This window comes from Anolis sagrei, chromosome 4 (assembly GCF_037176765.1).
Source record: "Anolis sagrei isolate rAnoSag1 chromosome 4, rAnoSag1.mat, whole genome shotgun sequence".
Lineage (NCBI taxonomy): Eukaryota > Metazoa > Chordata > Lepidosauria > Squamata > Dactyloidae > Anolis > Anolis sagrei.
Genome location: NC_090024.1, coordinates 209,378,584 through 209,398,441, shown reverse-complemented (window position 1 = coordinate 209,398,441; position 19,858 = coordinate 209,378,584). Strand labels below are relative to the sequence as shown.

The following is a 19,858-nucleotide window of genomic DNA, read 5'->3' as shown; positions in this document are numbered from 1 at the left end:
CCTGCCACTTGGTTACTAGAGTGGTTCCTACAAGCAAATTTATTAATCTACTGATTTTCTTTGCATTGCTCTATTAGTGAAATAATTACAGAGCGGGGCATATGGTTCATTTTGTCAAATGATACCAACATACATTGGGTCTTTTGGTTAACAGACCTCCTGTTGTTCTAATTCCATTTTCCAGCTATATCCACATATTTAGTTCTTTATGGAGACATATGTCTTGGCAAATTACCAAGGAGGTATGGATCTTTAGAAAAAGAAATTTTTGTTTACATTTTTTAGCTTTTTTACTTTTTGTACTTTTTGTATTTTATTTTCACTGTTTTTTCTTTTTACTTGTGGTTTGTTTTTTCTTTTGGATTTTTTGTGGACTTATGTGAAGGGGGGGTGTCTTTTTATCTTTTCCTACTTTGCTATCTTCTTTTTTAATATTCACCCTCTTTCGCTGTTATTTTCAAATACTTTAATAAAAACTACTTTTTTAAAAAAGAAAAAGACTTCAAAACAGGAAATTATCTGAAAACTTGAAATGTGTAAATGTATTAGAATTGTTATTAAAGTTTTTTGTATTGTTTACTACTGAATTAGTACGATTTGATAATTATATGCCATTCCTTGTTACTTTGTTTATCTGCAAACCTTCCATTATAGTTATCTTGTTTCCATTAATAGCCTTTTACTACATTTTTATACTACTTGATTCTACATGGTTTTCTGTTATGCGTTTATTTTGTGACTATGTAAATGGTTTATGTTATTCTTAATATTGTATACAGTCTATTGATTTCCTACAATATACCCCCTTTGGGTATTTGGCATAAGGCATTTTTTGCCTAAACTCATCAGCATGATTGCTGTTGTTTTTCTTATAATATTTATTTTTATATGACTTTTTTCTATCTGGGATTCAAGGCAGGTTACAAAAGTGAAAGCAGAACCACCTTTTGAAAAATCATAGAATCAAAGAGTTGGAAGAGACCTCATGGGCCATCCAGTCCAACCGCCTGCCAAGAAGCAGGAATCTTGCATTCAAATCACCCCTGACAGATGGCCATCCAGCCTCTGTTTAAAAGCTTCCAAAGAAGGAGTCTCCACCACACTCTGGGGCAGAGAGTTCCACTGCTGAATGGCTCTCACAGTCAGGAAGTTCTTCCTCATGTTCAGATGGAATCTCCTCTCTTGTAGTTTGAAGCCATCACATCATACAAAAGTTTTAAAAGTGTATGTGAATTCTACAACAGCAACATGAGTATCTAGTATTGGGATAGTCAAATGTTCTGTTTCATAGGATAAGAATCAATGGTCACTGGATAGTTCAGTACTGACTTGCACTTTATTAAATTAAATTATTTCTACCAAAATGATGTTCAGGATGACCATAATGTAAAACACAATGATATAGTTATTTATTTATTGTGTCAGAAGCGAATTGAGGGTACAGTTATAATATATCGTATTTTCCGGCATATAGAACGACTGGGCATAGAAGACAAGCCCCAACTTTTCCAGTTAAAATATAGAGTTTGGTATATACTTGCCGTATAAGACTACCCCTCTTCCAAAGAACACCAAATAAAAATTTTAAAAGCATCAGATTTGATTTCAATATGGTAATTTTCCCATTACTGTACCTCCTTCTCTGCCTCTCAGATCTCACACATGTGCACCTGCACCACTTCACTCTAGTCTTCAAGAACAAGATCTGAGAGGCAGAGGAGGAGGTACAGTAATAGGATACAAGAGCGGACCAGACAGGTAAAAGAGGTGCATTTTTCTGGGCCCAGAGCCATTCTATCTCTTTTTTCAATACCCGGACTCCTGCAGCTTGCTCCACTCTTCACTTATACCTTCCCGGTGAGGCGCCCCTTCACCTCACCATTGGAACCGCATTAAGTCCACAAATCCTGATGAATGGATTTTCTTCTACTGTACTTGTACAGTGTCACCCTTAATGCTTTCATACAGTCGCTGCATACGGCAGGGACGCGGCCACTGCCATTTTTGAGCTCCCCCCACCATAAGCAGCAACCACAGATTCTCCAATCCAGATTGGAAGTTTCAGCACCCGCTCTACAAGACGACTCCCAGCGTATAAGATTACCCCCACGTATAAGGCTACCCTGCATATAAGACAACCCCTGACTTTTGAGATTTTCTTGGGTTAAAAAGTACTCTTATATACCAGAAAGTATAGTATTTAAAAGTACAAACAAAGTTAAAAACTTGGCATTATGCTAAATGTCCTTTGAACAAAACCTGGCCACTTGGAGTGCCTCTGGTGTCGCTGTAAAAAGGTCCTCCATTGTGCATGTGGCAGGGCTCAGACCACATTGTAGTAAGTGGTTTATGGTTTGCTCTTCTCCACACTCGCATGTTGTGGACTCCATTTTGTAGCCCCATTTGTTAAGGTTAGCTCTGCATCTCATGAAGCCAGTGTTCAGTCTGTTCAGCACCTTCTAAGTCACCCAGTCTTCTGTGTGCCAGAGGGAGTCTCTCATCCGGTATGAGCCATGGAATGAGGTTCAGTGTTTTAGCCTGCCACTTTGGGACTCTCACTTGCTGAGGAGTTCCTGCGAGTATCTCTGTAGATCTTAGATTTAAAGCGTTGGCATCAGGCATGTAGCCGGGGGGGGGGGGGCTCGGGGGGCTTCAGCCCCCCCCGAAATTCTCATGGTGGTTTGCGAAAAGGCCTTACTGGTGCATTATTTAAACTGTTATGTTTATTAATATCATGATTTGATCACCATACTCAATATATCCCATATGTATGGGGGTATTGGGGTAATGATACAAAAGGTTTGCTAGGCTAGACCCTCTTTCACTCAGACTCAGCCCCCCCCGAAACTCAGCCCCCCCCCCCCGAAACCCCCCCTGAAAATTTTTTAGCCCCCCCCCCCCCCCCCCGAAACGAAATCCTGGCTACGGGCCTGGTTGGCATGCTAGCTGATATCCTAACAGAGGATGGGCCGGAGATATCTCTGCCTTGGTCTTTTCATTATTGGCTGCTACTTTCCAATGGATGTCAGGTAGTGCAATATTGGCTAAATAGTATAATTTCTCCAGTACTGTAGGTCATAGACATCTTGTGATAATGTCATTAAGAACCACATCCACTCTTTTAGTGTGGTGAGATGTGTTCCACACTGGACATACATATTCAGCAACAGAGTAGAAAAGCACAAGGGCTACACTGTATCTGGTTGTGATCCCCAGGTTGTGCCAGTCAGCTTTCATGTGATATTATTTCCAGTGCTATAGTTAGCACCCAACAAAGACCCTTCCTTTAATAGCTAACCATATTACATTTCAAAGGTTGACCTGACTTGAAATGATGTTACTGCACAACAGGTAAAAATGATGTCCTTTGAAGGCATCACCCAGTGTGGTCTGGAGAAAAAGATTTCCCCAATTTACCCCATAACTTAAAATACTAGTGTCCATATTTTGTTTTCGTAATATTTTGCAGAAAGTCAAAAATAGCTTATCATCCTAATGCACATTAGAAGGCACACAGAGGGACTACAATCATCTAGACCACATTTTGTGGGTGTTCCTTCTGACACAAATGCTTATTTATACTTTGAACAACTAACATTCTAAATTCTAGCTTGCATTCAGTCTATCATTGAACAGTTTAACCCAGAACAAATGGCATGTGTGGATGCAGAGTAAGTCTACGAAAGCTTGTGTTCCAACTTCTTTTTCTCAGCCTTTTTCTCAAGCACAAAATATACTCAACTGCAATAAGTACAAAGTTATGTAAGATTTTGCTGCTACAAGCACACAATATGTGCCCGATTTATTTGAATTCTCTCATCTTCTCAGTGTGGGTTGTGAGCAAATTTGGGCTTTCCCATATCACACAGATCAGATCGATATGCAGGCAAGGGATGTAAACAGAATGAATGTGGGTTGTTGTGAGTTTTCCGGGCTGTATGGCCATGTTCCAGAAGCATTCTCTACTGACGTTTTGCCTGCACCTATGGCAGGCATCCTCAGAGATTGTGAGACCAGTTTGTCAGGAGAGAATGCTTCTGGAACATGTATGGTCAAGATGGCAAAAGTTATTAAGGAAGAAAGGCAAAGGCCCCTTCTACACAGCTGTATAAAATCCATATTGAATTTTTTTTGTGTGTGTCAGGAGTGACTTGAGAAACTGCAAGTTGTTTCTGGTGTGAAAAAAATTGACTGTCTGCAGGGAAGTTAGCCAGGGGACACCCGGATGTGTTACCATCTTGTGGTAGGCTTTTCTCATGTCCCTGCATGGGAAACTGGAACTGACAGATAGGAGCTCACCCTGTCTTGCAGATTTGAACTGCCAACCTTCAGGTCAGAAGTTCAGCCGGCACAAGGGTTTCACCACATTAAACTGGGATATTCCCACATTAAACTGGAATATATGGCAGTGTGAACTCAGATAATCCAGTTCAAAGCAGATATTCTGGGTTATATGGATGTGTGGAAGGGCAAAAAGGAACAAGGAGAGGTTGCAGCAGTGTGCTTTGCCCAAGCATCCTGCGAAGGGCCTTATTCTCCCCTCTCCTTCTGAAGTCAAACATGACCTCCCCCCATAAGAGATAGTAACTTATAGTTTTGCTAAGGACAAGGACATCAGGCTGGATGATAGGGGTCAAGTCTTGGTCAATTTGCAAAGACACTAACAACAACAATAACAGTGACCCTTCCCATGTCAGATAGTGGTTTTATGCCCTATGTTTCATATATAGCAGAAGGTAACACATTTATTACTGAGAAACCACCTCCCTTTACACTTATGTACTCTCTTGAACTTCTATGGGACTTTTTTCCCTTCTGAAGGACTCTTAGAATTTTGTATTGTCGAAGGCTTTCATGGCCGGAATCACTCAGTTCTTGTGGGTTTTTTCGGGCTATATGGCCATGTTCCAGAGGCATTTCTCCTGACGTTTCGCCTGCATCTATGGCAAGCATCCTCAGAGGTCTGCTGGAGCTGGGGAAAAAGGGGTTTATATATCTGTGGACTGACCAGGGTGAGACAAAAGGCTTTTGTAAGTTGGGCTAGGTGTGAATCTTTTCAACTGACCACCTTGATTAGCATACAATGGGCTGACTGTGCCTGGAGCAAAGTCTTAATGAAAGGTGCTTAGAAGTCCCTGCCTGTTTTTCTCTCTGCTGTTTTAATTTTAGAATTTTTTAATACTGGTAGCCAGATTTTGTTCATTTTCATGGTTTCTTCCTTTCTGTTGAAATTGTCCACATGTTTGTGGATTTCAGTGGCTTCTCTGTGTAGTCTGACATGGTGGTTGTGAGAGTGGTCCAGCATTTTTGTGTTCTCAAATAAAATGCTGTGTCCAGGTTGGTTCATCAGGTGCTCTGCTATGGCTGACTTCTCTGGTTGAAGTAGTCTGCAGTGCCTTTCATGTTCCTGGATTCTTGTTTGGGCGCTGTGTTTGGTGGTCCCTATGTAGACTTGTCCACAGCTGCATGGTATACGGTAGACTCCTGCAGAGGTGAGAGGATCCCTCTTGTCCTTTGCTGAACGTAGCATTTGTTGGATTTTCCTGGTGGGTTTGTAGATTGTTTGTATGTTGTGTTTCCTCATCAGCTTCCCTATGCGATCAGTGGTTCCCTTGATGTATGGCAGGAACACCTTTCCTCTGGGTGGATCTTCATCTTTACTCTTGTGGCTTGTTCTTGGTCTTGCAGCTCTTCTGATGTCTGAGGTGGAGTATCCATTGGCCTGTAGAGCCCAGTTGAGGTGGTTCAGTTCATCTTGGAGGAGGTGGGGTTCGCAGATTCTTTTTGCACGGTCTGCCAAGGCTTTAATGGTGCTTCTTTACAGAAAACCCCCACACACAGATAGATATCTACATAAAAACTCCAACCATCACCCAAGTCAAAAAAGAAGCACCATTAAAGCCTTGGCAGACCGTGCAAAAAGAATCTGCGAACCCCACCTCCTCCAAGATGAACTGAACCACCTCAACTGGGCTCTCCAGGCCAATGGATATTCCACCTCAGACATCAGAAGAGCTACAAGACCAAGAACAAGCCACAAGAGTAAAGATGAAGATCCACCCAGAGGAAAAGTGTTCCTGCCATACATCAAGGGAACCACTGATCGCATAGGAAAGCTGATGAGGAAACACAACATACAAACAATCTACAAACCCACCAAGAAAATCCAACAAATGCTACGTTCAGCAAAGGACAAGAGGGATCCTCTCACCTCTGCAGGAGTCTACCGTATACCATGCAGCTGTGGACAAGTCTACATAGGGACCACCAAACGCAGCGCCCAAACAAGAATCCAGGAACATGAAAGGCACTGCAGACTACTTCAACCAGAGAAATCAGCCATAGCAGAGCACCTGATGAACCAACCTGGACACAGCATTTTATTTGAGAACACAAAAATGCTGGACCACTCTCACAACCACCATGTCAGACTACACAGAGAAGCCATTGAAATCCACAAACATGTGGACAATTTCAACAGAAAGGAAGAAACCATGAAAATGAACAAAATCTGGCTACCAGTATTAAAAAATTCTAAAATTAAAACAGCAGAGAGAAAAACAGGCAGGGACTTCTAAGCACCTTTCATTAAGACTTTGCTCCAGGCACAGTCAGCCCATTGTATGCTAATCAAGGTGGTCAGTTGAAAAGATTCACACCTAGCCCAACTTACAAAAGCCTTTTGTCTCACCCTGGTCAGTCCACAGATATATAAACCCCTTTTTTCCCAGCTCCAGCAGACCTCTGAGGATGCTTGCCATAGATGCAGGCGAAACGTCAGGAGAAATGCCTCTGGAACATGGCCATATAGCCCGAAAAAACCCACAAGAACTGAGATCTTAGAATTTTGTTTTGGAAATTTTACCTTTTCAAGCCCCCTATGAATGATCTTTGCCTGACCCTTCTGTCCTATTCCTTTTTATAAAAAAATGTATAAAAAATTAAGAAGCCACTCTCAGTGACCTTGGAAGGAGGAAATCTCCTGTTTGAAAAGAACTTTGTCAAAAGACATATTTGCATGGACAATATAATGGGATTTGACCCTGGGGCTCGGAGTTTGGCCTCCCAGCGGAAGGTGCCCACTTGGCATGACTGATCATATCTCAACAGGTCAAAGGGCCTTCGGAAAGCCACAATTTGTCCTGATCTGTTCTCTCAGTTATCTTCCTTTTTCTTTTTTCTTTTTTGAAATAATTTTTATTGTGCAGTTTTTCCATTTACAAATAAAAACAAATAAAACAGAACAAATAAGTATCACCCTGTGCCCCACCCATCTCCTCCATCCCTCCTCCCCAGTTATCTTCCATCTACCAAAACTACAGCCAGGATTACCCCATTGTCTCCATATCTCAGTTCAAGAAAAATCTGGACTCTGGCTATCTCGCCAGACATCAACGTTGATTGCCACCTCTCAAGACAATAGGCTGGTTGGCTAGAAGGCCCCCTGAGGACTCGCCAACCACATGGACACCACATACTTCCATAATCCACCCCAGTTCTCATTGTTTCCCTCTCGTCCCGCCTCCTGATAGGCCAGGAGGCCGAAGTGGTGTGAGCTCACCCATTGGTTAAGGCGCTCAGGAGGCAGCCAAGCCTCCTCCCAGCTGTAGAGCGCCAACCAAACAGCTCTGTTTCGTGTATAAAAAGGCTTTATTTTGTGTACACTGTATGCTTGCCTGACGAAATATCGCGGCTTTGCATCCTTTCCAGCTGGATCGCAATAAACAACTCAGTGGCTTACTTCAACTTGGTGAAAACTTTTATTGGGAAAAATCAGGGAAAATATTGGGTGCTTCTTTCTGTCTCGCCAGGGCAACGAACTCTTTGATGAGTCTGATAGGCCTCTTGGCAAAGACCCCTAAATTCTTGCTCGATATCACTTCCCTCTATTGTGCTGAATCAATTGAGTGCAAACTACAGTGGGCTCTCCATATCTACTGATTAAAACAGTTTGAAAATATTCCATCTAAATCGAAATAAATCAAGCAAACCTTGATTTTACCATTTCATGTAAGGGGGATTTTATCACAGGCAGAGGAAGCTGAAAGACTTTGTGAAACTACAATTCCCATGATCCCACCACAGCACAGAGCTATAAGTGTCAAACTACATTCATTCTCCAATGCAGATGCACCTCAGATCTCGAGTTGCTAGATAAAGGTTTTGCCCTGACATTAAGTCCAGTCGTGTCCGACTCCAGAGTTGTGACTTCCAAACTAAAAGAGCAGACCCAGCGGAGGCAGCAATTCTGACTCTTCTACAGAGAAACCGGATTGGCGGCAAACGAGGGAGGGCGGAGACTTTGACAAACCACCACGGGGGCCGCCCCTCGGTGGGCGTGCCCACCCTGCTCCGCCCTCCGCTTCTCATTGGCAGAGCGCCGTTCCCTTTTCCGCCGCTCGAGCCTCATCCATTGGTCGTTCCTCCAGCACGTTCTCTCCGTCCCCAGCGGCGGCCGCCTTAGCCAACCAGAGGGCGGCGGCGCCGTTATCAATCTCTCCCCGCCGGCCAATGAGAGCGCCGCTCCCCTTCCGAGGCCGAATGTTGATACGCGGGAGCCGTCCAATGGGAGCGGCGCTGCCGGGCTCGTGCGGCTTTCGCGGCAAAAAGGATTTGGCGCGCAAAGGCGTGCGAGGCCGGGACCAGCTGGGAACAATAACAGAGAAGCGGGATCGGATCGGATCGCGGCCTGCGAGCGGGTTCTCCGGGGGATGCCCCGGAGCGGAGCCTTGGCTGGCTTCTCCCTCCTCGGCGGCGGCAGCAGCGGCGTCGTCGTCTCTTGACTCGGAGGCGATGGGGCGTGTTCCTGGCCGCCAGCCCCCGGCGCCCGGAAGGAACCCAAAGGAAGAAGGGGGCTCGGCAGAAAGACAGGGCGCTCGCCCGCTTTGCTGAAGGGGCGCGGGGCTTGGGGCGGACGGCGATGTGACCGCAGGGCCGCGTCTTGGCGGGAAAGAGGCCCTCCGCTCCCCTCCCTCGGACCATGTCTCTGGGAGTGGCCCACAGCGTGGCCGACCTGGAAGCCCTGCTGCGGGGCGCCGAGGCCATCCACGTCGTGGACCAGCAGATCGTCATCATTTCCACCCCGGACCCGCTGCCCGCGCCCCGCAGCGAGGCCGAGGCCGCCGCCGCCGCCGAGCTGCTCCTCTTCGCCACCCCGGAGGCCGCCGCCACCAACGCCACCGCCGCCGCCGCCGCGCAGAGGCCTACTCCTTCTGCCGCTGCCCTGGAGCGCCCGCCGGTAATAATCCAGCCTCCCCCGCGCTTGCCTCCGGGGAAGCCAGGGCTGGCCGGGCAGAGAGGCGCCCTCCCTCCTCCTCTTCCTTCTCTTCCTCCCCCTTAAAAAGGCCCCAATGCCCCTCCGGGCCCAGACTAAAGAGACACAAATCAAGATATATATATCTATATCTATATCTATGTATATACATTTGAGGGGGAGAGGGGGGTAATCCACCATGTTAAGGGGAAAGGGCACACTTCCATGCTGGGAAAATGGCCTTTTGTTAGGGCTCCATGAGGCCTGGTTCCTGAAGCAGAGCCTTTTTCAGGGTAATGAGACTCAGGGCCCTTCCTCACAGCCTTATATCCCAGCAGATCAAGGCAGAAAACCCCACAAGATCTGCTTTGAATTGGAATATATGGCAGTGTGGATTCAAATAGCTCAGATCTTGTGGGATTATCTGCCTGAGTGATATGGCTGTCTGGTAAGGCCCTCAACTTCAAAAGTGTACGATTGCTATTCATAAGCTTCAAAAGAGTGTGATTGCAATATTCAACCCCTTGCTGCTCTTAATAATAATCATAACAATGATACAAATGGCCTTTTGTTAGGGCTCCATGAGGCCTGGTTCCTGGAGCAGAGCCTTTTCCAGAGTAGTGAGATTTAGGCCCCTTCCACACAGCTGGATAAAGTCCCACATGGTCTGTTTTGAACTGGGATATTTGGCAGTGTGGGCTCAGATCACCAGTTCAAAGCAGATATTGTGGGATTTTCTGCCTTGATATTCAGGGATATAGAACTGTGTGGAAGGGCCCTACATTTCAAAAGTGTACGATTGCTATTCATAAGCTTCAAAAGTGTGTGATTGTAATATTTAATAACTATAGTAATGATACAAATGGCCTTTTGTTAGGGCTCCATGAGGCCTGGTTCCTGGAGCAGATCCTTTTTCAGGAAAGTGAGACTTAGGCCCCTTCCACACAGCTGGATAAAATCCCACATGGTCTATTTTGAACTGGGATATTTGGCAGTGTGGACTCAGATCACCCAGTTCAAAGCAGATATTGTGGGGTTCTCTTCTTTGATATTTAGTATTATAGGGCTGTGTGGAAGGGCCCTTAAGTAAGCTTCAAAAGAGTGTGATTGCAATATTCAGCCCCTTGCTGCTCTGAATAATAATCATAACAATGATACAAATGGCCTTTTGTATGGGCTCCACGAGGCCTGGTTCCTGGAGCAGATCCTTTTTCAGGACAGTGAGACTTAGGCCCCTTCCACACAAATGGATAAAATCCCACATTATATGTTTTGAACTGGGATATATGGCAGTGTGGACTCAGATCACCCAGTTCAAAGCAGATATTTTGGGATTCTCTTCCTTGACATTCTGGGATATAGGCCCTTCCACACAGCTGAATAAAATCCCACACTTTTTGCTTCGAACTGGAATATATGGCAGTGTGGACTCAGATCACCCAGTTCAAAGCAGATATTGTGGGGTTTTCTGCTTTGATATTCTGGGTTATAGGACTGTGCGGAAGGGCCCTAAATCACACCATTCTGAAAAAGGATCTGGTCCAGGAACCAGGCCTCATGGAGCCCTAACAAAAGGCTATCATTATAGTTATTAAATATTACAATCACACAGTTTTGAAGCTTACAGTATCTGCTTTGAAGTGTGATATATGGCAGTGTGGATTCCGATTGCCCAGTTCAAAGCAGATATTGTGGGATTTTCTGCCTTGATATTCAGTGGTATAGGGCCTGTCTGGAAGGGCCTTTAAGTCAGCTTCAAAAGTGTGTGATTGTAATGTTAAGTGTCTTCCTTGGATTAATAATAATCATAATAATGAAACAGTTGCCTTTAGTTATTGCCCCATGAGGCCTGGTTCCCAGAGCAATGTGGTGACACATGGGGCCCTGCCATACAACCTTAAATCCCACAATATCTGTTTTGAACTGGTTATCTGAGTCCACATTGAGATAATGTGGTATTTTCTGCCTTGATATTTTGGGATATAGGGCTGTGTGGAAGAGCCCTTAGGCCCCTTCCACCCAGCTGAACAAAATCACATTTTCTGCTTGGAACTGGAATATATGGCAATGTGGACTCAGATAACCCAGTTCAAACCTATTCATAAGCTTCAGAAGTGTGTGATTGTTATTTATAAGCTTCAAAGATGTATAATATTAATGACAAAAATGTTTATTTTATTAGAGCTTCCATGGGGCCTGGTTCCTAGAACAAATCTCTCAAGATGGAAGGGCTTCAAAACTGTATTATTACTATTATGAATAATGATAAAAATGGCCTTTTGTTCAGGCTCCATGAGGCCTGGTTCCTGGAACAGATTGTTCAGGATGGTGGAAGAGCAAGTTTCAAAAGTGTATGATGGTTATGAAGTGTATTACTGCTATTATAATAATGATAAGATCGACCTTTTGTCAGAGCTCCATGAGGCCTGGTTCCTGGAGCAAATCTTTCAGGATGGAATAGCTTCAGGGCCCTTCCTCGCAACCATATAATATAGCCCAGAATGTCAAGGCAGAAAATCCTACAATATCTGCTTTGAACTGGGTTAACTGAGTCCACACTCAGATAATGTGGGATTTTATGCTTTGTTATTCTGGGATATAGGGCTGTGTGGAAGGGCTGTGGATTATCTGAGTCCACACTGCCATATATTCCAGTTCAAAGCCGATAATGTGGGATTTTATTTAGCTGTGTGAAAGGGGCCTTAGTTAGAGCTCTACCAGGCCTGATTCTTCAAAAGTGTTGTTGTTGTTGTTGTTGTTGTTGTTGTTGTTATTGTTATTGTCATTAGTGATCAAAATGTTAGAGCTCCATAGAGCCTGGTTCCTGGAGTAATTCTTCTAGGATGATTATAAAACAACTTTCAAAAGTGCATTATTATTATTATTATTACTACTACTACTACTACTATGCTTATTATTATTATTAATGATAATGATAATCAGTGTCCATTGTTAGGTCTCAATGGGTTCTGGTTCCTGGAGCTAGGATAGAAGAGCTTCAAATGTGTGTTTCTATTACTAATAATGATAAAAATTGCCCTTTGTTCAGGCTCCATGAGGCCTGCTTCCTGGAGCAAATCTTCCAAGATAAAAGAGCATCAAAATATATTATTAATATTAATAATTATAATGATTAAATATTAGAGTTCCATAAGGCCTGGTTTATAAAGCAGCTCCTCCAAGATGGTGTTGTAACAAGCTTCAAATGTATATTACAGGCAGTCCCTGAGTTACAACATCCAACTTACAAACGTTTCATGGTTACAAATGGGGATGAGAGAAATCTATCCCCCAGGAATGGAAATTAATTTCTGAGAGAGTTGTCTCCATTGAACTTCTGAGAGAGTTGTCTCCAATGAAGCTTTATTACCAGTCCTTGTTTTCACAACAACCCAAAATTTTTGAAGAGGTTCAAAAGTGTACCCTTGTAGACATTTTCCACCTGGATAGTGGGGCACTTTGTTATTTCAATAAAAGAAATATAAGTTAATAAATGAGATCAAAACTAATATGATAGGGGCTAAAGGACAGTTTTACAAATCATGGTTCCTCGAGCAGATCTTCCAGGATGGTGATAGAACAAGCATTATAATATATTATTATTAATTATAATGATAATAAATTTTATTTGCTACCTGCCTGTCCTCAAGGCGGGGTATAACACGGCATAATGCCAAGTTTTTAACTATTATTTATTCATCGTGTCAGAAGTGAATTGAGGGTACAGTTAAAATGTATTTAAAACACAAAGTTAAAAACTTGGCATTATGCTAACTGTCCTTTGTCCAGTAGCTGGCCACTTGGAGTGCCTCTGGTGTCGCTGTGAGAAGGTTCTCCATTGTGCATGTGGCAGGGCTCAGGTTGCATTGTAGTAAGTAGTCTGTGGTTTGTTCTTCTCCACACTCGCATGTCGTGGACTCCACTTGTTGGCCCCATTTCTTAAGGTTGGCTCTGCATATTGTGGTGCCAGAGCAAAGTCTGTTAGCACCTTCCAAGTCACCCAGTCTTCTGTGTGCCCAGGAAGAATCTCTCATTTGGTATCAGACATGGGTTGAGGTTCCGGGCCTGCCACTTTTGGACTCGCGCTTGCTGAGGTGTTCCTGCAAGTATCTCTGTAGGTCTTAGAAAGCTATTTCTTGATTTAAGGTGTTGGCATGCTGGCTGATATCCGAACGGGATGGGCCATAGATGTCACACGAGAAGTGACTTACAACAAAGTTAAAATACATAGATAAAGATACATGGTGGGCCCAAACCCACAAACAGATTTTGATATTTAATAAATCCTTTATTTTTTTTGGGGGGGGGGGTTAATTTCCAATACCATAGTGTCATGCAGGAAATAATAATAAATAATGAAAAACTTTATTTATAACCTGCCACCATCTTTCGGAGGGACTCAGGGCAGCACCCAAAGGTGCAAACACGTAGTATACACAAAGTGCAAAGGCAACAACACAGAGCAACAACAATCAACATAAACATCACAAAACCTCCCAATTAAGATCAATACAATGCAGCAATAGCTGCAGAAAACAATACAAATTACAATCAATAACAGTCTTGTAAAATGTATGGAGAAAAATCTCTAGGTCCTCAAATGTCTAGAAATGATTAAGGACTTGTCTAAAAAGCCATGTGTTCAGTTGTATACGGAAGGCTTGGAGAGTGGGGCTAACCTAATCTCCCTTGGAAGGGCATTCCAAAGCTGCGGAGCCACCACCAAGAAAGCCCTCTCTCCCTCTCATCCCCACCAATGCACTTAAAATAAATTTACAGTATGTGTGAAAAATCAAATATAGGAGATATTTTGGCTCATCCTATTTAAGACGATTAAAACAGATGGGAGGAAGGGTGCCTATACACTGGACACTGCTTTAACTGCCTGTAGTTTGATACTGTCTTAAAAGACAGACCTAAGATTTAAATATTTTGGAACATCCCAAATGATAATGTTTACATTTTCCACCTGGATAATGGAGCGGTTTATTATGCTATTATTATTTATTATCTTAGTAAAACAAAATATTATTACCATATACACTCGAGTATAAGCCGACCCGAATATAAGCTGAGGCATCTAATTTTACCACAAAAAACAAAACAAACAAAACAGGAAAAAGTATTGACTCGAGTATAAGCCGAGGGTGGATGGGAAATGCAGCAGCTACTGGTAAATTTCAAAAATGAAAATGGATACTGATAAAATCGCATTAATTGAAGCACCAGTAGGTTAAGTGTTTTTGATTATTTAATATTTTGAATATTAAAACTGTAATTTAAGATAAGACTGTTCAACTCTGATTACTCCAGTATAAGCTGACCCAAATATAAGGTGTCCAGGACTCTCCCTCGAGTATAAGCCGAAGGGGGCTTTTTCAGCCCTAAAAAAGGGCTGGAAAGCTCAGCTTATACTCAAATATATATGGTAATAACAATATGATAAGGACTAAAAGTGTAGCTTTGATCACTACTCTAATGTTCCCCTTTGTAAGAGTTGGTTTCCTAGTTCCAGAAAGCCCTGCAAGAACACGCAAAATCCTCTGACACCTATTCTAGCCTCTTAATATTATTAATAATTAATAGTAATATTAATAAAACAATATGATATGGGCTCAAAGGGTAGTTTAGTAGATCGCCTGAACACTCCTTTGTAAGAGTTGGTTTGTTAATTCTGTTTAGCTCTGCAGGAGCATGTAAAATCCTAAATAGTGTGCCATTGTATCCCTGTCTAGTTTTCTCAGGCCCAGCAAGAAGAACAGGGCCAGTAGTTATATTTGTGTGCTGATAGAGTTGTTTGTCAAAACCCCTGTGGCTTGGTGAAGACTCACCCGATGCTTATAATTAAAGGAGGGATGTGGGGAGAGCTTCAAAACAGACTGGATTGGTGTTTCTTCAACGTGGCATATGCAGCAGGCCTGCAGGAAGGGCAAAGATAGTGCTCTTGAGAGCATGCAAAGAAATGATTAACTTAGAAGGGCCAGACTGCAAAAGTTGCATGACAGGAGGAAACCCAACAACGCTCTTGCGTTTGAACCCCAGAAAGATAGTTTTAATTTTTTTCAATCTGCTGTCAAGTTTTCTGGATTGCGAACAGGCCTCCTTGCTCTTCCCTTGACATCATTTCAAAGCAGTAGTCTGTAAGTGTTGTTAATGAGGCAGCTTAACTTCCTGTTACAGGATGTTAAGGCCCAAGTTTTGTGCAATCTGTTCTTAAATTAACAAAAGCAAATCGTGGAGTTTGTTTGTGTTCTGCGTTATTTCTTTGCATCAAAATACTCCAAGGTACATATCCAGGGAGAAGAGCAGGGTGATGGTTTGAGCATTGCACTATGACACTGGAGAACAGTGTGTGAATCCCACTTGGCCACGGTCTTGGGTGCATCTGCACTGCAGAATTAATGCAGTTCGACACCACTTCAACTGCCATGGCTTAATGCTATGGAATCATGGGAGTTGTAGCTTTCCATAGTTTTTATGCTCTGCCAAATAGTCCTGCAGACTCACCAAACTATGGTTCCTATAATTGCAAAGCAATGAGCCGTGGCAGTTAAAGTGGTGTCAAACTGCATTCGTTCTTTCATGCAGATGCAGCCTTTGGGCAAGACATACGCTTTTATCCTCAGATCTCCTTAGGGCCTCCATGAGTTGGAAACAACTTGAAGGTGTACAACAATGCAATGTGCAATTGAATATAATGAGATGGGAAGGATAACATTGTCCTCCCCTGCCCCAAATGTAGTAACAGCGTAACACTCTCTTCTGTCACATCCAGCTAGCGAAACAATGTACTGTGAGAGAAATTACAAGTGTAACACAATTTTTCTAATTTGTCACAGTGAGGCATGTATGTTTACATGTATTCAGGAGCTAATGGAAATGCCGGTTGTGGCTAATAATTGTGTGTGTAACAAAGTACTATACTATTGGTATAATCATGAAATCTAAAATATTTTTTAAAATACAGAATGTAGGAAAAGCAGTCATATCTTCTTCGTGCTATAATACTTTCATGTTTGAAGAAATAAGGAACTGGGGAGAAAAAGATTTTCCGCTGTCTTGTGTTAATACATGAGGAAATAATTTAAGGTTTCGGTGCCAAAGGGGTGGATACTAAGGAAGACAGTTGAGGCGAGGCTGGATTGGACAGTTATTTTATGCAGACCAGTACTCAATTTAAAGGGAGCATCTCTTTTGTGTAGTGCTGTCCACACCATGTGACACTGACCAGCTCTCAGGGTTGGTTCTATTAACTGCTTCAGGCAGCAGATATTGAGGGGCATCTATTTGTGGATAACTTCCAACCTGTGCATCTCTTAAAAGATAGAAGTCTGTGCTCTGCAATGGTTTATATCCCATAAAATCATAGAGTTGGAAGAGACCTCATGGGCCATCCAGTCCAATCCCCTGCCAAGAAGCAGGAAAACTGCATTCAAAGCACCCTTGACAGATGGCCATCCCGCCACTGTTTAAAAACTTCCAAAGATAGAGCCTCCACCACACTCCAGGGCAGAGAATTCCACTGCTGAACGGCTCTCACAGTCAGAAAGTTCTTCCTCATGTTCTGATGGAATCTCCTTTCTTATAGTTTGAACCCATTGTTCCACATCCTAGTCTCCAGGGCAGCAGAAAACAAGCCTGTTCCCTCCTCCCTGTGACTTCCTCTTACATATTTATACATGGCTATCATGTCTCCTCTCAGCCTTCTCTTCTTCAGGCTAAACATGCCCAGCTCTTTAAGCCACTTCTCATAGGGCTTGTTCTCCAGACCCTTGATCATTTTAGTCACCCTTCTCTGGATACATTCCAGCTTATCAATAGCTCTCTTCAATTGTGGTGCCCAGAATTGGACACAATATTCCAGGTGTGGTCTAACCAAGGCAGAATAGAGGGGTAGCATGACTTCCCTGGATTCAGACACTATAGTCGTATTGATGCAGGCCAAAATCTCATTGGCTTTTTTTGCCGCCACATCACATCCTAGTCTCTATATTAGCCCAGTGTTCTTGGGTGTGATGCAGGGAAACTGCCCCATTGCTAGTATTTATTTATTTATTGCATTTGTATGCTGCTTTTACTTCAGTGGTTCCCAACCTTTTTTTCCCCAGGGACCACTCTCCAACATTAGTACCAAAAGGGTTATGAATCCGTTTTTGGTCAACTTTAAATTTGGTTTGGTTATATGGGGTGCTGGATCAGAAAATTGCATTGGATAGACCACATCAGCCCTAGTTTCTGATACAGAACATATGCCATCCAGTAGTCTCCATCTGCTTGCCCACAGTAAACCATATTCAGTAAGCCTCGGTATGATGAGGTTTCATGAGACCAGTCACTCTCATTGCAATGGTGTAGTTATGGTGAGGCCGTAGACCACATTTTAGTTCTTGCGGACCACTGGTGGTCCATGGACCACAGGTTGGGAATCACTGCTTTGCATGGATTGGAGAATGGCACAGTCTTGTTTTTTCTTTCTGACTGCAAAGTGTCCTGGGGCAAGCCTGCAATGATCTATCATACTTTTGAGAATTAATGTATGGCCTACTACTTTTTGTTATATCTAGTTTAAATTGTAAATATTGTGTATGTGACTGTTTAGTTGCATGAGGGCACTAAAATATTGATAAGAATGATGAGGCATTGTTTGAATGTGAAAAGGATCAGACATGTCAAGGAAGTGATTTTAGTTCTGCAGGCGAAACATTTGACAGCAGAAAGTCCTCCTGAGTGTTTCTCTTCAGGCTTTTGGCACATAAGGAAAGAGTGGAGGAATGCATGCTGGACTTCTGTATGTTCAATGCAGTGTCTGCAAAGGAAAACCAACATGAGGAATAAGCAGAGAAATAGGCTGTTCATAAGGTGCCAGAAAGACTGGGACTTACTTATTATATTTCTACAGAAAAAATGGGGTTAAACCTTCACTATTATCTTTTTGAATGGGCAAAGAAAACCCCAACATGTGAAGAGATGTACCCATATAGATTTCAGTGCGACAGGGACTCTTATCACTGCATATTAGGATAGTATTATGTGTCTAGGCTTCTCTTTGCATCTGTCACACCAAATACAACAAGACAGAGAACAGCTGGAACTGGCATGATGAATGGATGGATGGTATTGGATGGTATTGGGTTCCCATGTATTAGTACATATCAGAGGGACTACAAGGGCTAGATAATCAGGAGTGCTCCTTGAGAGAAGGCCATCCATCCTCTGTTTAAAAACATCTAGAGAAGGAGTGTACTCTACCCTTCAAGGCAGTTTACTGTCAAGCTTTTCTTACAGTAAAAAGTTGTTAATATTTAGGTGGAATTTCTTGTAATTTGAATCCACTGGTTCATGTTTCAGTTTCTGTAGCAACAGAAGAAAAGCTTCCCCCATCTTTCACATGACATCTATTCAGATATCCAGTCCCTTCTCAGTCTATTCTTCTTAAAAGCGAATCTTCCTAGCTCCCGAAGTCATTCATCATAAGGCTTGGCTTCCAAAATTTTGACTCTCTTGGTTTCATTTTCTTGACACATTCTAGCTTGTTGGTATCCTTCTTGAATGGTGAATTGCTCTCTGAAACTGCACATAGTATTTGAGATGAGAATAGAGTGCCACTGTTATCTCCCTTGCTCTGGAAACTATACATCTATTGATGTAGCCCAGGATTTCTTTAAATTGTGGTCTGCTACAACCTGTAGATCCCTTTCATGTCTACTGCTTTCAAGCCAGGTGTCACCCAGTCTATATTTGTGTACAAGCATCCCCCAAGTTACAAACATCCGACTTACAAACAATTCATAGTTAAGAACGGGGTGGGACAATAAGAAGTGAGAGAAATCTACTCCTCAAAAGGGAAATTCCCTCCTGAAAAGAGTTATCTTGGGGAAGCAATGTGTCCACTGAAGCTTTATCACCAGTCCTTGTTTCCACAACAAACCAAAATTTTCAAAATTCAATTATTACAAGGACATCATCTAAGTGATTTATAAAGGCATTAAACAACACTGGGTTCAGGATAGAACCCTGAAACATTCCCCAAGTCAGTTCTTTTCAGGATTAAGAGTAGTCATTGATGAGCACTCTGTGAACCTTTCCTGAAATAATTGGTCTACCGTATTCAACATTTTCTATATCCCAAGAATTCAGCCATTTTCAGCTTGAAAATATTTAAAAACAAGACCTAAAAAGGAATCTTGATTTTTTTTTTATTTTATATAAGGGACACAATTTTATTACATCATTGCATTTAATGAGACCTGAGCATCCACTTTTGGTATCCATAGGCCTGGAACCAAATCCCAGCTGATACCAACGTTCATTGTATTCGTGTCAAACTGACTGGTTCATGTATTGTCGAAGGCTTTCATGGCCAGAATCACTCCAGAGAATGCCTCTAGAACATGGCCATATAGCCCGAAAAAACCTACAACAACCCAGCGATTGGTTCATAGTTGCTTGTGTCTCCCCCCCCCCCCCCAGCTTTATTGCATTGTTGGTTCTGTTTGTACTAGGTTTAACACTCTTTTTAGAAGGAAGAACGTGTTGAGTACATTCCCTTTTTCCCTTTGCCCCGTTTTCATTTTACTAAGTTCTCCACAAAGCGTTCCCAGCATT

At 42.7% G+C, this 19,858-nt stretch overlaps 1 protein-coding gene across 1 annotated transcript in view; it reads left to right on the top strand.

Moving 5' to 3' along the window:
* The first annotated feature begins 8,532 nt into the window (after positions 1-8,532).
* Positions 8,533-19,858, top strand: part of E2F1 (E2F transcription factor 1) — a 39,461-nt gene continuing 28,135 nt past the window's right edge. Inside the window, exon 1 of the mRNA XM_060772344.2 lies at positions 8,533-9,238. Within this exon, the coding sequence (XP_060628327.2) occupies positions 8,981-9,238 (258 nt within the window). The 5' untranslated portion in view covers positions 8,533-8,980. The remainder of the gene's footprint in view (positions 9,239-19,858) is intronic.